This window comes from Physeter macrocephalus, chromosome 2 (assembly GCF_002837175.3).
Source record: "Physeter macrocephalus isolate SW-GA chromosome 2, ASM283717v5, whole genome shotgun sequence".
Lineage (NCBI taxonomy): Eukaryota > Metazoa > Chordata > Mammalia > Artiodactyla > Physeteridae > Physeter > Physeter macrocephalus.
This window is the reverse complement of record NC_041215.1, coordinates 124,606,698-124,624,378: the sequence shown is the minus strand read 5'-3', so window position 1 is coordinate 124,624,378 and position 17,681 is coordinate 124,606,698. Positions and strand designations below refer to the sequence as shown.

General features: G+C 40.3%; 1 protein-coding gene across 2 annotated transcripts in view; it reads left to right on the top strand.

The window, feature by feature from the left end:
• Positions 1-11,548, top strand: part of AP1S3 (adaptor related protein complex 1 subunit sigma 3) — a 60,490-nt gene extending 48,942 nt beyond the window's left edge. The window contains exon 5 of one of the 2 annotated variants that reach the window (XM_024124660.2): positions 11,268-11,548. In XM_024124660.2, the coding sequence (XP_023980428.1) occupies positions 11,268-11,312 (45 nt within the window). In that variant the 3' untranslated portion in view covers positions 11,313-11,548. Of the gene's footprint in view, positions 1-5,271; positions 7,317-11,267 lie in introns of those variants that run through there. The other variant, XM_024124661.3, reaches the window with a different exon arrangement.
• The last annotated feature ends 6,133 nt before the right edge of the window (positions 11,549-17,681 follow it).

Here is a 17,681-nt window from a genome sequence, read left to right as displayed (position 1 = left end):
TTTTTTTTAAGGTAAATTCTTTATTTTTTAATTTTTATTTTATTTTTAAAATTTTCGGCTGCATTGGGTCTTAGTTGCAGCACGCGGGATCTTTCGTTGTGGCACATGGGCTCCAGAGCGCATGGGCTCTGTAGTTTGCAGCACGCAGGCTCTAGTTGAGGCGCGCAGGCTCAGTAGTTGTGGCACACAGGCTTAGTTGCCCCGTGGCATGTAGGATCTTAGTTCCTCGACCAGGGATCGAACCCGAGTCTCCTGCATTGGAAGGAGGATTCTTTACCACTGGACCACCGGGGAAGTCCCAGTGTGCAGTTTCTAAGTAAGTTACGTGTATTAACTTATTTAATTATCACAGCAACTCTAAGGGGTAGGTATATTGTTACCCTCATTTTAAAGATGAGTAAACTAAGACATAGAGAGGTTTAATGACTGCTCAACCTCACACAGCTAGTAAGCATGGGATAGAGATTTGAACCCAGGTAATTGGGCTCCAGAGTCTTTGCTCTTCATGTCTGAGCTTTTCAGTGAGGATACCACACTATCGAAAAGGGATTACATACTTGGTGCTATTCTTTTCAAGAATAATTTTATGGGAGGTATAAAAAGCCTTTCATTAAAATATCTGTGCTGCCCTGGGAAAGGAGAATAGCAATACATCATTATTTTACTTGCCAGGGATACTAGAGCTTTATTATTGAAGATGGCGATCATCATATTAATTAAAACTTCCTACCTTCCTGGGAGGCTGTATGTGTGCTCCTATTTGCATAAATACATTGGGAATTCTGTGGCTTGCTTGTCAAGGGATAAATGGGCCCCGCAGCAGCCATTTGGTCATGTTCCTGACTCTGTGGTACTTATATAAAATACCCTGGGACTTTTCTAGTAGGTACAGTCCAGATTTGCATTGTCCCTAATAACGGAACGCACCTACATTAACCCCTTCAGTCCTCCCATGGGCACTGTGAGAAAGAGCGCTTCACCCCCCTGAACTTTGCCCTCCCGAATGAGATGATCCGACCAGCCCCTGCTCAAGCATGCCTTTGGGGACCTGGCTTCCGTCCCAGCTCTGCCACCTCTAGGTTCTTCTTCTCACAGCATCACTGAATCTTTCTCTTTTCATGATAGCTGGTCAGAAGATTCCAGAGCATTATCAAGTGTCTTTTAAAAATTGGCATTGGGCTTCCCTGGTGGCGCAGTGGTTGAGAATCCGCCTGCCGATGCAGGGGACACGGGTTCGTGCCCCGGTCCGGGAAGATCCCACGCGCCGCGGAGCGCCTGGGCCCGTGAGCCATGGCCGCTGAGCCTGCGCGTCCGGGGCCTGTGCTCCGCAACGGGAGAGGCCGCAACAGTGAGAGGCCCGCGTACAGAAAAAAAAAAAAAAAAAAATTGGCATTAAAGCCATGCTTGCTGCTGTTTGGAAATAAGAGCCTGCTTCAGTTAATAAAACATTAGACATGACTTCCAAGCAACAGTTTTGGCACATCTTTGAGCTGATTACTTGCTCCTGCCCATCTAGGGAACCAGTCCTCAGATGAATGGATACCGAGAAAGACACAGGGTACCCCTGAGCCTCTGTGCTTGCCTATTAGGAAGCTGATGCATTTATTTCTAGACGTGTTATCACCTCAAAAAAAATGCATTTAAACTTTCTGATGTTCACTTGGCTCTCTCCAGATGACACAGGAAGGGAATTTTACAAGGTAGTTGAGAAATCCGTGGTTTGCAAATTCTACATAACCTTTCTTAAAATATGCCAGGGGGTTATTCATAATTCTATCCTCCGGGTGCTTACTGTGGAATCACGTTATAGGAGAAACAGACATTTAACAGGGTCTTTGGCACTTCAGTAATTAAAGCTCCTTGAATTAGGGCCAAGATACACCTGGGTTATTTTGAATTTCCCCTCTGTAGGAAGTAGAATTTTAAAGGGCTTGCCGGTTATCTGGTGCTTCTAGTTCCATTTAAATCTGGGAAGCAGGGCTTCCCTGGTGGCACAGTGGTTGAGAGTCCGCCTGCCGATGCAGGGGACCCGGGTTCGTGCCCCGGTCCGGGAAGATCCCACATGCTGCGGAGCTGATGGGCCCGTGAGCCATGGCCGCTGAGCCTGCGCGTCCGGAGCCTGTGCTCCGCAACGGGAGAGGCCACAACAGTGAGGGCCCCGTGTAGGGAAAAAAAAAAAAAAACAAAAAAAAAACAACAATAAATCTGGGAAGCAGGTATTGCCTGCTATTTCAAGAGAGAGGCCTTTCACAATTAAACATTAATTGGTCGTTCCCTGGTGTCCCTGGTGATTGAGTGGAAGGTCTTGATAGGTGGGTCTCAGCGGACCCTCCATTTAGCTGCCATGTCCCCATAGTGAGCAGGCAGTATCATGACTGCCCTCTAAATCTTTCACTGAATTCACACCTGCCAAATATGAAACTGTGTTACCAGTGTTCTCTTGGGATCTGGTACTTCAGCTAAGTCAATGAACATCTGGGGAGCTGGTTGAAAAATTGACTTTGTATATATGGTTTGCTTTGTGTATCTGGTCAGAGCAGTTGAGCATATGAATAGGCACAAGTAATATAATTGCATAAAGAGAAAAAAATATTGCTTTCTTTTTTCCCCGTCCTTTGGACCTGAGCACGTATTTGTATTGAATACAAACTTAGTTGCTTAAGTTTAAGGGAGGCCTTTGTAATATTGCTTTTACTTTTAGCACAACTGAAAATCTCAGAGTAGGCCCTGGACTTTTCCCTGATCCCTACCCAATAAAAGTTTTTTAGAATAAAAAGACTGTCTCTACATTTTTAGTAAGAAGATACGTAGTCTTAAATCCCTAAATGCTCAGAGCTTATTCTGAGTGTACTGGGGCTAGATGTTGATAATATGGAAAGAAAGGAACAGTTTAATTGGTTGGGGATGACTTTAAGAGGTACCTTATTTTGAAGGTACCTGTGGACAATGGTGCAAAAATGATTAGAAGGAAAAAGAAACTCTGAAAGGAGAAGGTAGTGATCCTTAAATACAGAGGTTGCAATTCTTGGGATCACCAGTGGGGGCGACAAACAGAAGATGTTTCGACCACAGAATAAGAAAGCAAGTTAAGAAGGGAGGGTCAAATGGTACCTCATTAGGTCAAGCAGTGGGATACCTCATATGTGTATGTGCGGATTCATGAGAACTGGCTAGGTGCACCCCAACACTGTCACTGTTAAAAGCGCAAACCATGTTAAACAGCTGTTGCATTATGGTTTTAACCAGGTTAAATCATAATGCAATAAAAACTCGTAGCATGCATAGTGCTGAATGCACAAGAGACACTGCTGTGCTTGATGGATAACAGGGGTCCCAAGATACCCTAGTCCTTTTGTGAAAGGCTAGGGCAGAGCTCTTTAAGTTTGTGGCAGCCTTAAAAATCTGTTCCAACCTTTAAAGGGGCAAGCCCAAGAAAGTACCAACCTCATATGTCATTGGCTCATGTAACTCTAAGTAACAGCACAGCTCAGAAAGGGCAGCCAGCGCAGTCTCAGGCAGATTGACTTATCCGGTGGTGTGAAGCAGTGCCAATAGCTAGAGACCAATGAACTGTGAAGCCAGTGAAGTGACAACTCCAGGGCCTTTCCTGGCCTAGACCCCTTCTAAGGCTGCAGGCTCATATGGTCAAATTTGCAAAGGTAAGATAGCTCAGCTGCAAAGAATTTGTGGCCATATAATGAATATATAAGATATTATAGAAGTGTGTCAGGCACTTAATGAATGAAACCCATTCTGCTATTGTTCTAGATTTTGTGATATTTGTAAGTTTTTAAAAAAAATTTGTAATCTACTCTCATTTTTTTCCCCATTCTAAGTAAATTTATACTCAATTTTATATTTGTAATTTTATATACTCTTTTAAATGGGATAAACTCTAGGTACTAAGAAACAGTCATGGGCCCCTGGCCAATGTGATACCCCTGCCAAGTTGACAGACATGGGCAGTATCTGTAAGAGGGGAGACAGGGCAGAGTTCTTAAGGTGTGGACTTCTCTTGGCCAGTGCTCATCCAGGAGGTGTTAAGAAGAAAGTGTGGATAATGGACCACAAGTATTTTCAGCAGAGGAGGACTGGAGTTCTAAGTAGAGCTGGTGAACACAGTTAGAAAACCTGATTTCTAACCCTAGTATCTTCTGAGCAGTCTTGCTTAGCCATGGTCTTGGTCTCTTTGGGCAATGCTGGTCGATGTCTTCCCTGGCAGGTGCACGTGAATCACATCTCCTGGGGTTCAAGCTTAAGAACAGGTTAAGCATTGCTGGTTGCTCTGTGACTTCCATGGAAGAGGTAGGGGTGTTACCAATGGCTGGCCCCTTGAGCTCCCTGATTGATTCAACCCAGGGACCTTGTTACACAAATATATTTGTTACACAAACATATGTTTATAACAGGAGAGGGTGGAAGAGGAAGTCCATCCATCATGCATAATAAAGGGCTTGCAACATGCCTGTAGCTTTGAACTCTGCCTGTGGTTGTGAATCCATTTAAACATTTTTTTTTAAGTACTGGGAAAAAATTAGGGCCTTGTGGCATGTTAGCAAACTTGGTAAGTGATGAGGAGGATGAAGAAACATAATTTATGTACTTTGGAGGAAAGCCTTTTCAGAATACATGAAAGAAATTCTTAAGAATTATGGTCTGTTTATCCCTTACGTCTTGGCAATAAGATGTTCTGTATCTGTAATGATACATACGTTATGTATGTATGTAATGATACATACGTTATACAAATACAATTCAAATTTCTCTAATACCTGTGTCTGGAGGTAGTCCTCATGGTTATTTCAGCAGGCACATTTTTCTGAAGTCAACAGTGATAGCTTTGCAGCTGTTGCTTTAGCATTTCTCTTATCAGACATTCCTTTTATGGTCAAGCTTAGCCATTTCTCTGTTGAAAGTTATTTAACTCCAGCCATATGGATGTGTATACAAATTATTCTCAAACTTTGAACCACCTTTCTTGATTAGAATGCAAAGATTTATGACCATGTACACTTCAAAAACTTCTTTTCGGGAATTCCCTAGTGGTCCAGTGGTTAGGACTCTGGACTTTTACTGCTGTGGGCCTGAGTTCAATCCCTGGTCGGAGAACTAAGATCCCACAAGCTGTGTGGTGCAGCCAAAACAAAAACAAAAACAAAAACTTCTTTCTTCTAATGGCAAAATAAATGAGTCAGAGAATGAAGAATTTTCACAGTCTGCTAAAGGATGTGGTTTAAGGGAAAATTGCTCTAATCTATGGTTCCCTTTCAGACAATGGAAGAATACATGAACAAGCCTACGTTTTAACCATGCATCTACTTGAAGGCTCCAAGTGCTACATGTTGTGAACCTGTAAATAAGCAGTGCCTTGCGTCCAGCTAGTTGACAGAGCCTCTGGCACCATGCCAAAAATAACTTAAAAGGGATTTTTTTGTTAATTAGCAAAAATTAAAGTTGTTTAACATAATATATTTATCATTATTCATGTCTGTATTATACTGTATATGACTACTTGGACGTTAAAACAACTGCTTCATGGCTCAATAGGCTGAATGTTTGTTTGCAGTGTTTTAACTCCATGTCATATTTTTGAGCTAATTTAAATAAATTTATTGCAATGTGTTTTGTTGCATTTGGTCCTCTACTGACAGGGTGTAAACTATATTGTCATAATCCATGATTTTGAATGTAAAGTATATCTTATATCAATAATACTTTTTCTAAATGTTTAGCTTTTTAAATTGTATAATGATTCAAAATTATGTTAATAGTTCAGAGTTCATACATGACGTTAGACATTTTAAATACACTTAATACTGTAATTTCAGTCCAGATACAGTGTATCTGATTTTAATGTCCTGAATTCATTAATTTTTCAGGGCTGGAATTAAGGACAACAACCAAAGATAGTATAGGCCTTAAGTGTTTTTGATGCCTTGGAAGCTGCTATCTAGGCTGAGGTTTTAATTTTACCTTTTAATTGAATATAAGGGGCATTCCAATAAGGTTGTGTTTTGTACAAACTCTATGTATTTATTAAGGTTTTGAGACATCTGAAAAAGTGTCTATAACTTCCCTTACTATAAAAATAGTATAATAAAGATTCATAACAGTAGCAATAATACTTACTAATACTACCATTTTAATAATCTTTTATGTTACAAGCACCCCTAGTTGCTTGAGAGATTTTTGTTTCCAGTATGTTTTCATGTATATCTAATATATTTGAAGACCTTGTTTATTAGGCTTACTTGGGGCATTTAATATTATTGCAGCCTATATAGTAGGTGCCTTTCCTCCTTTTTCTTTCCTCATCTCCCAAAGAAAATATTTGCTGCTGACTGTTATTATTGTGACTATATTGCATTCATGCTTCCTGGAAAGTTCTATATAACCAGGTGGTAGAAGTGACATTCTAGGGAAATAGCTTGTACCGTTCCGTCTGGTGCCCCGCTTTTGATGTCTTACCTGTGCATTTTCAATGTTAGTTTTGAGGTCAAATGTCATCATGTTGCAGTGGTTAGGGACCTTCTAGTATTCTTCCTAAGAGAAGAGCGTGCTTGCTGTTGGAGAATCCAACGTGAGGGGAAAATGTCCTCTTTGATTCATCGTGCCAGACACATTTAGGGAAAGATGGCAAGACAAGAGTGGAAGAACATGAGGAGAAATTGACCAACTCCAAAATGTAACCATTATTAAAAGGAAATACTTCGGCTTAGGATATGAAGTAATTATGGGGCTTTTAATGTCTAATATTTCCTCAAATTAATCATGTATATACAATTAGGGCATCAGACTGAAGTTTGTCATTTTTATCACTTTGTTTACTTTAGATCTTTGATTTTGTACTTTAGCTTTTTTTTTTTTAATATGGCAGAACTCTTTATTTTAAAAAACATCGTGTAAAGATCAACTTTATGTAAATTGATGTAAGTTTTTCTGGTTCTTTTGAAGCTCTCCACCATTTTTGGATGAAGGTATTGATTGAATCTCATTCAAATGTACGCCACATATTCTGGAGAATTCCATATTAGACACTGTCTAGTTATAGCGGGGGCTCCTCAGACTTCATGTCAGCAGCACACATAGAGCGTGAACATAATGATATGGCACTCTGGGGTAAATTGGAGGGATTTGAGGGACATCTTACATGGACTTTGGTGAAAATAATCATTATGTTTTCTTTATATCATATAATTGTCATTATGTTTTCTTTATATCATATAATTGTAATAAAACCACCAAGGGAAAGGAAAGATAATAAATATTAAACTTGTATAAAAACTTCCAAATAAAATTTTTTTTAAGTTTTTTATTGCGGAACTTAAGCGTGTTTTTATGAGTACAATTTTTTATTAAATCAGATTTTCTGCTTGAAATTGCTACCCATAATTCTTGGTGAAGTCCCTCTAATATAACCTCTTCATTTTTTTAAAGTTTTTTATTGAGGAACTTGAGCGTGTTTTTATGAATATAATTTTTTTTAAATCAGATTTTATGCTTGAAATTGCTACCCATAATTCTTGGTGAAGTCCTTCTAATACAACCCGTTCATTTTCTAGGCAATTACCTATCAAGGTGGAACTTCATAAGCAGGTGACAACAAATGAGAGAAGAGAATTTATTGTTTTGCTCCTATTGGCTTTTTTCTCACCATTCACCCACGTTTTGATAATCTGATCTCTACATGTAGTTAATGACTCAGTCACCCTTTAAATCTGCTAACTCCTTTTCTTTCATTAACAAGTGTAAAGTTGACATTTCTTATGATAAATCAAGTGGATTTTTTAAAAAAATTATTTATTTTTGGCTACATTGGGTCTTCGTTGCTGCGCTCAGGCTTTCTCTAGTTGTGGAGAGCGGGGGCTACTCTTTGTTGCGGTGCATGGGCTTCTCATTGCGGTGGCTTCTCTTGTTGCTGAGCACAGGCTCTAGACGTGCGGGCTTCAGTAGCTGTGGCACGCAGGCTCAGTGGTTGTGGTTTGCGGGCTCTAGAGAGCAGGCTCATTAATTGTGGCACACGGGCTTAGTTGCTCCACGGCGTGCGGGATCTTCCCGGACCAGGGCTCGAACCTGTGTCCCCTGCATTGGCAGGAGGATTCTTAACCACTGCGCTACCAGCGATGCCCAAGTGAAATGTTAATTCAAACTTTTTCCCATATCAAGTCTTCTGAAATAGTATAAAGCTTTTTCATCAAATATGCAACAGATGTTGTTCTTCTACAGCTAGTAATTCTTCTTTAGGATTAGTATTATAATACCCATGAAATATCACTCAGAACTGTCTTTAACTTTACTTTTCTAAGTTTTAATTAATAAACTTTATTGGTAAGTGTTAATATATTTTTTTCACATGGTCCCTGCAATTTTAATTTAAGTTCAGTAGATGCTCTGGAATGTGAGTAAGCAAGCCAATGACTCTTTCAATAATTTGTGAAGGGAGGGTCATTAAATTTTTTTTTTAATCCTTATTGAATGTTCTAAGCATTTCCCTTCAGGGCTTAACAGCATAGTTCCTAACAAGGGTAGACTTAACCGTCTTCTAGATTAGATAGAGTTGTTTTCATGTCGTTGACAGGTCCTTTGTTTAACTAATAGTATTATTCCAAAGTAGTAATTTTTACTCATTCCTTTGGAAAATAGTGAGTGTTTCCGTGGAGGATGGTAAAGAGAGCATTTATGCAATTGTGTGAGTTAATGTGGGCTTTTGCTGTTGTTAGCATGATCTTATAACTACCTTTATGAGCTACACCTGATATTGCTATAATTTATACGAGAACTTTGCTTCTTATTTTATACTTGTGAATGTTTAAAGTGTTAATCTTGTGTAAAGTGGATGTTTAGTAGAAAGATGCCAGCATAGTTTACTTGATAATATTTTGAAGTAAATAAGACATTTAGACTGAGGAAGAGGAAAAATTATGAGAACACTTGGTTCCAAATGTGAGATAATCCTCATACTGCTTTAATAGTGATTTTAAACTCTCTTTTATACTGTTTTTTGGAGGGAGAGAAATCTGTTGAATTTGTGAAGGCTCCAGTTTTGATAAAATTTTTCCTCTACCGTGGAAAAATATCTGTAAAATTTGAGACTATATAAATGTATAGAAAAAAAAATAATGGGGTTTATGGTCGAAAATTGTTTAAAAAATAATTTAAGTTTTTATGTTTTTAAGAATGGTACAAAAATAAATTTTAAAATTATAAAAATATAATTTTGAAAATGAGTGCAGTGTTGGAAGTATTAAAATATTAATTTCCCTTTAATAAAATAAACTTCTAAAAATGTCTTAAATTATAAACATTACTTTCACTTATGTAGGATTAAATAATTTTGGAGAATCTGTATTTAAAGGATTGATTATATTTTCCTGTTTTTAGAAATAAGCATTTTTATTTCTTTTTTTTTTTAAATTAATTTATTTATTTTTGACTGCATTGGGTCTTCGTTTCTGTGCGAGGGCTTTCGCTAGTTGCGGCGAGCGGGGGCCACTCTTCATCGCGCTGCGCGGGCCTCTCACTTATCACGGCCTCTCTTGTTGCAGAGTACAGGCTCCAGACGCGCAGGCTCAGTAGTTGTGGCTCACGGGCCCAGTTGCTCCGCGGCATGTGGGGTCTTCCCAGACCAGGGCACGAACCTGTGTCCCCTGCATTGGCAGGCAGATTCTCAACCACTGCGCCACCAGGGAAACCCCCGCATTTTTATTTCTTGAAGCCAAATTTTAATGCTCTTTTATTGGGTCAGAGTTTGGCTAATTATAATATTAAAAGCTAAAACTGAAATGATCGATGAATGAGTGAATAAACCAAGGAACATAATAAGAAAAATGGATAAAATCAATTATGTTCTACTTAAAATGTCTAATCTTATATGATGATAGTAATAGTTGTAAAGAAAATGATGTGTACATACTTCTGCTATTAGTTGAACACTTCATTAAAAATGTAAGAGCAGAGAGCAAATTAAGTTGGAAGAAAATTTAAATTTTTTAACCTACACACAAAGAAGCTCAAGAATGATAAATCATAAAGTAAAACTCGACCAACTCATCTGGAAGTGTTGCATGTGTGTGTATTTTATTTATGCCCTATCAGTTCTCTGTGCTTTCAGTATTCAAAATCGTATGAGCATAATTACTGAATTTAGGAATTTTTCTGAGGCAGCCATCCAAATGCTATTCAAATATAAGTTCAACTCTTGTGAACTTTTGAATCGATGGGAAATAATTGCTTATCATTTTTAAAACTTCTGTATATGATTTTCATCCATCAGTCTCAGAGCAAGCAAGTGGGTTTTCTGTCTGGTAGGGATGTTCTGAGACATAACGACTAAGTGTCATGATGATGTTTAGAGCGTCAAAATGGACTAGGGATTGGGAGCCTTCACGCTTGTCCTGAATGTACCACTGACAAGGTTTATGAACTTGCTCTTTGGAATGGATGGAATGTCAGAATCAGATGAGATCATGGAAGTGAGCTAGTCTGAACCACTCATTATACAGAAGAGGAAAGAATAATCATTACATTGACATTTATGTTTTAATCAGGTCCCAGTGCTAATCATGTGCTTAATTAAATCTTGCCTTGATCAAAGGTGTTACCTCATGAAAGCATTTGATGAGCTTGTTTCCTGGTATGAAATAAAAGCCTAATGACATTCAAGCATGTTTTTCACCCTTTTAAATGATACAAATGAAGTATATTGAGTGCAGTTTAGATGAAGGGTGCCATTATAGGAGTAGAAAGAAGAGCTGCTCTTGGAATACAGATAAAGAGTGAATCACCAAGGTTGCATGTTGAATTTTGGAGGTGGAATATCTTACGTGTTTTAGGTGAAAGGAGAGAACAGAAGAGCAATACATTTCTTGGCTAATGTGAATAAAAGGGACTAATGATCTAGAAAAGTCATTGAATTATGTGACATTTCTTGCATTCAGCTAAAGCTTGTCATTTCAACCTTGTTTATACCTAACTATGAAGTAAGACCTTCACATGTAGTTCTGAGTCAAGGAGCCAGTGCTGGATGAAACCAAAGCACTGCTCGGAAAATATGATAGAGACCAGATGTTCGCTTACCAGACCATTTCCTGTTTCCTCCTGGGTTTACAGCTAGACTTCACTTCCCACCCTTCTTGAAGTTTGGTGTCTCCATAATGGAATCATAACCAGTGGCATGTGGGTCCAAGTGACATATGCCCAACTGCAGGTCTGACTCTTAAAACACTCCCACGTGTGACCCTCCATTCTCTGTCTTTCCCGGTTTATAGCCAAAGGAAAATACTCTAGGATCCGGAGAAGGCAGAGAGCCATGAGATGGAAGGAACCTAAAAACGGTTGTCAGGAAAGCCAACCAAGCAGGAATAGTCACACTGGACGGGAGTAAACATGTGTGACAGAAGTAAACTTCTATGATGTTAAGTCCCTGAACTCCTGGATTTGTTGGTTACAGCAGTGAACCTGCCCTGACACATGAAACAATCGTGGGCTACCATCAGTGGGATCAGGATATGTTTAATCAAGGTTTTCTTCAGAGAATGGAAAAACTTAGCACCCTTTAGAGTTAATACACACAACTAATTATGTAGAAGAGGTAATCAGATAATAAATCTGATTGAGAGAATTGAGGCTGCTGAGGGACTTCCCTGGTGGCACAGCAGTTAAGAATCCACCTGCCAATGCAGGGGACACGGGTTCGAGTCCTGGTCTGGGAAGATCCCACATGCTGCAGAGCAACTAAGCCCATGTGCCACAATTAATGAGCCTGTGCTCTAGGGCCCACGAACCACAACTACTGAGCCCACGTGCCACAACTACTGAAGCCCGTGCACCTAAAGCTCGTGCTCCACAGCAAGAGAAGCCACCGCAATGAGAAGCTCGTGCACCGCAACGAAGAGTAGACCCGAATCGCTGCAACTAGAGAAAGCCCATGCACAGCAACGAAGACCCAACACAGCCAAAAATGAAAAAAACAAAACAAAACTAAACTAAACTAAATAAATTTATTTAAAAAAAAAAAAAAGAATTGAGGCTGCTGAGAAGTAGAAAGATAATGTTACTATCCACACAAGAAGTCAGTTTTGTAGAGGTACAAATTGGGTACCACAAGCTACCCTGAGCCTGCATACAAATTTTGTTTGGCCCTCACTGTATGCAAAATGGAATCAATTTTGTGATTTTATATAAAACTTAGATTTTTTTCCCCTTCTCTTGAAAAATACTAAGAACTGGCCACTTAGGGCCTGCACATCTGCATGCAATAATCAACTGAAGCTGGAGGGTGTGCACTGCTGACTTCTACAGACCCCATCACTATAGCTGCCCACCTCACCGATTTGCACACTTGTCACCCTGTACTAAATTTTTACCTTGCTTCTGTGGTTGCTGATGCAGCTTCTTAGTCTGGCTTTTGAGACCTTCCATGATCTGAATTCCAAGTCACATATCCCATCCTTTCACAGGTCGATGTATTACTGTTCTTGGCTGTTGCTTGTTCTACTTTTTCCTTTTACCTGAAATGTTATTTACCCCCTCCCTATGTCCAGATTCTTTAATACCCAGCTCAAGTGTCACTTTCATGACTCCTCTCTTATTCCAGCCTTCCTTCCTCCTCTAAAACCCCTTTGTTTTACATTAGTGCCTCCCAGGGTACTTATTATTTTTAGTATTATATTATAAATATTTATATACATGCCCTATCTCTTGCTGACATGAACAGTCCTTGAGAGCTGGGTGTGTGTGTGTATGTGTTTATGTGTGTGTGTGTGTGTATGTGTTTATGTGTGTGTGTGTGTGAGTGAGAGACAGAGAGTCAGAGAAAGATTGCTTTTCTGAATCTCCTAAAGGGCCTGTTAAAGTCTTATATTCACTGACACAATTTCTCATAAAGTTTTTCCTTACTTTTCAAAAGTTCGCTTTACGCCCCTTGGCTTTTACAAAAGACCTACATTAGTACCTGTTTTCTAGAACCAAAAGAAATCTGAAGAGGATTTTTGATTTTACAAAAAAGCAGAAAACGAAATAGGGTTCAGTGTGTGTTTTGCGGGGAGCCATTATAAAGCCAGAGGGCACCCTGAACAGGAGACTGGCGCTACCAAGCTCCTTCCCCAGGAGCTACAGTCAGCATCTCAGCCTCAAGCCGCCATAGCTTTGAACTGTGTCTATAAGCATCTGTGCTTTATCTGCTTTTATACCATTTTGGCTTACGAAATGTTTCATAGGACACCCTGCTTTCGGATAATGGAGGAAACCTATAGATATCAAACCAGAATCTGAATCCCCCCCCCCTTTAAAAAGGTATGTTTTTTGGCAAGTCCCTGGTGGTCCAGTGGTTAGGACTCGGCGCTTTCACTGCCGTGGGCCTGGGTTCAAACCCTGGTCGGAGAACTAAGATCCCACAACCCGCATGGTGTGGCCAAAAAAAAAAAAAAAAAAAATTAAAAAGGTATATTTTCCTTAACACTCCCAGATTGGAATGCTTTTGAAGAACCTTAAGAAAATCATTAAAAAAAAAAAAAGAAATTCATTAGACCAGCAAGTAGTCTGCTCATTTCTAGAGGATCACCAGAATAGTTTATTTTTGATCAAGATATACTATCTCTTGTATTGTCTTGAGTTCAGAAATTAGGGACTTCCCTGGTGGTCCAACAGGGAACTAGATCCCACGTGCTTGCTGCAACTTAAGAGTCCACATGCCACAACGAAGATCCCACGTGCCTCAACTAAGACCTGGCGCAGCCTAAATAAATAAACAAACAAATAAATAAGAAATAGCATAAAAATCTTGTATTTCTGAAGCACGACAGGCTCCCAAAACTTCAGGTGACACTGCTGCATTTCTGTCTGCAGCTGGGTCCCCAGAAATCTTATCAGTGCCTGACACTCAATAAAATATCAATAAATGTTTGCTAAATGAACCTGGATGACAAAAAACTACATTCAGTATGGCAACTAATTGGCTGCAGTTGTTCCTGTGATAGTAAAGTGACAAAGTTTAAAACTGAGCACTTAGTGGTGGTACCATAAAGATATATTTATTTTCTTGAGAAAGAAGAAACAAGAAAAGAACACAAGTGAGTTGGGACCGGAAGTTAAACTATCACATTTCCAGGTCAGCCTTAATTCAATATCTTTTATGTGAGTGACACTGAGCTTTTATGTTGAAGCCATTCATCTGGGTGGCAAACCCATCACCAGCTCTTACCAGCAAGGTGAGAGAACCCGAGGGTTTTGTTGATGTGGTTGTACAAAGAAGAACAGCCTCCTAAATAAAAATATATATGGTTCACTTCTACCCAAAGGTGTACACTCTGTGTTTTTAACTGTGTCACATGGACAATGTATGACTCTTCTACGTGATTATTACAGGGGTTGGCTTTTTGTTAGAATGGAAACTCCCTTTCTGATTATTTTTTTCTGACTCAAGGAGTAGAAAGTAGTGATGTGCTAATTCCTCTCTGTCTCTTCAGCCTTCCTTTGCCCTCTGCTCCAAAAATGAGTTGACTTGCTTTTTAGATACCATGTGAGATCTGTACAAATGCAAGTGATGTGAAAACAAAGGTATGAAGGCACATTGGTAAACAGAAATGGAAAAACACCTTTCAAAGAAGCTTACTCTAGCAGAGGGTGGTATTTGCCATGGGAATGGTAACCACCAATAAATTACAATTCACACTAGACTTAGCTAAGATATTACTTATAAGGGACAAGAAAGGCAGTTTCTTTTAAAAATTTAGAACGGATGAGCAGGTAAGGAAAGACAGGCAGCATAAAAGAATAAGTTATTTTGTGTTGGTAAATGTAAAGGTTCTCCATTTATTGATTCTCTCATCTCATGCTCCTGTTAATAGATGAAAAATAGTAGCATAAGAATTTAGAATGAGCAAAAATTGTCAAGGAGGTCTGAGAGCCAAGCTGGATTATTTTTTATGAGTGCTATGATGTAAAAAATGTTGGGAAACTGCCATAAACTACCCAGTAAAAACTAGCCTTACAAAGTTGACCTGAGAGAGGACTTAGAAAAGTCCTCTTTTATATGATATCACATAAATAATGAGGACTTAGAAAAGTTCTCATTATTTATATGACAGTCCAGAAACCCCCAATACACTGAGCTCTCTGTCTCTAATACAAGTACTGTACCCTTGGCTTGAAAATCCTACCTTTTCCCTTCCTGCCTTGAGGGTACCCTGCTCACTGTTGACCTGGCAATTCTTGGCCACCAGGGCCTCAGTTCAGGTGTCAGCTCCTGTGAAACTTCCCCCATTACCTCTTCCCCAGCATTAATGGATGACATCAGATGCTACAGGAGCAGAGAACATTGTGGCTCAGAGATACATGATAATATGTTGACAACAGGGTGCCTCTACCTCAAGATTGCGAGTGTCTTCAGAGCAGAAGCTGTGAGCTTCATATTGCTATCGAGATATCGACTTAATGTTTGTTACATAAATAAATATTTTTGAACTTCAGGTGGAAGTTAAGGTTAAAACCTTGGTCTTGGGGCTTCCCTGGTGGCGCAGTGGTTGAGAGTCCGCCTGCCGATGCAGGGGACACGGGTTTGTGCCCCGGTCCGGGAAGATCCCACATGCCGCGGAGCGGCTGGGCCCGTGAGCCGTGGCCGCTGAGCCTGCGCGTCCGGATCCTGTGCTCCGCAACGGGAGAGGCCACAACAGTGAGAGGCCCGCGTACCGCAAAAAACAAAACAAAACAAAAAAACAAAAAAACAACCTTGGTCATGGGGTTTCCACTGAATCCATGAGGATTGGATTGGTCCCATTGTCCCTTTTTATTCCAAAAAAGCATTTGAGGGGATCTATCTTTTTCTCAGATCACAACTAGTGCAGGAAAGGGTTAATTCAGCAGGTCTGGTTGCTCAGACTGTGCACATTCTAAATAAAAACCTGCCTCCAGCTGGCTGGCTCTAGGGAGATAACCTCTGAGCCCTTGGAGTGTTCTGCCTGATAAGAGTGTTTTTATGCCTGAGGGCTGCCCCATGCTACCCTGTGACAGTTTATCCTGACAATGTGATTGATGGTAAACACCTGTGTTTTTTTTTTAACTCCGGGTTGGGGCTGAAGTCTGAGTACCTGAGATCAGTCCCGTGGGCTCTGCCCACCTTCAGGACTGATCCCAGTAGAACTCCTGGATACCAAGGCCCAGTGAGCATCCCCCGTTGGCAGCACTTAGCATGTTTTGTGCACATGGCTGCTGGGAGAATTAAGCGTATTCCCATGTGACACTGAAACCGTGCAACTCAGATTGGGTGTTGAACCCATGGTTCTCTAACTGAGATCACACACCTGGTTTCAGGACTTAATGAAGCTCGGGTTCTTGATGTCTCATCACAGAAAGAATTCAGTGAGAGAGATATTAACTAGAGTTATCGTGATAATCATTGTGCAATACGTAAAATATTGGATCAATATGTTGTACCCAAAACTAATATAATGTTATATATCAACTATACCTCAATAAAATAGTACACTATATATTGAAAAAAAAGAATTCAGTGAGAGACAAAGTGATAGGTAAGAAGTGGATTTATTTAGAGAGAAACACACTCCGCAGACAGAGTGTGGGACATCTCAGAAGGCGAGAGTGGCACCAGGGTATGGGGTTGTCAGTTTTTATAGGGGTGGGTCATTTCATAGGCTAATGAGTGAGAGGAGTATTCCAGCTATTTTGGGGAAGGGGTGGGGATTTCCAGGAATTGGGCCACTGCCCCCTTCTTGACCTTTATGGCCAGCCTTGGAACTGTCATGGAGTGGGTGGGTGTGTCATTTAGCTTCTTGATGTGTTACAGTGAGCATATACTGAGGTTCAAGGTCTAGTGGAAGTCGACTCGTCTGCCATCTTGGACCTGTTTGGTTCTAACCAGTTTATGTCGTTTCCTTGGGCTATGTCATTCTTTTAAAAGTTGTGCCCTGCCCCTTTCCCTCCTGTTTCAACACCACCAAGAGGGGACAACCTGGAAGCTTGTGCCTGGTTTCTCTTGGACTTTGCCCCACATCCCTTTTCCCTTTGCTGATTCTATTTTCTATCCCTTTACTTCCATAAACTGTAACTGTGCCTCATAGCTCTGAGACTTGTGAGTCCTAGGGAATTATTGAGCCTGAGGTTGGTCTTGCAGACCCCCGACAAAAACCCTAGTCAGATGTTATCACTTAGGAGTATGGTATTGAAAACAAATAATTATGGAGACCAGTAAGGGGAAAGCCAGGGAAGGTGTTTTGGGGCCAGAGTGTAGTGGGTCCTGTGAGGAGCTTGGGTCTTTCCTCTTTACCGGGATTACATAGTTAGAGCCAGAGTTGAAGTGGCTGGGGAAAGACTCTTAGGTCTATTTCTTCTGACACTGGATGCATCTCCATGTTCCCAAGGGAAAAAGATGAGGTAAACAAAACGTAAGTATGTAGAACTGACAATTTTGCAGACTTGGGGTTCTAACTCTGCCCGGGGAAGGTTGTCCATCAGCCTTGCTGGGACTGGTCCTTCTGAGGATCAGGAAAGGCAGACCTGCATGGGAGCAAGGGGAGAGGTGGGTCTTTCTCAGCTTCTAAGACCAGGGGAATCTCTTTACGTATTCCATTTTATAAACTCTGGAAATTAGTACCTAGAATCTCTGAATTGATTAGTAAGGTGGGTTTTGGACCTGGAACTTCAGGATTCAGTCACACACCAGTTGT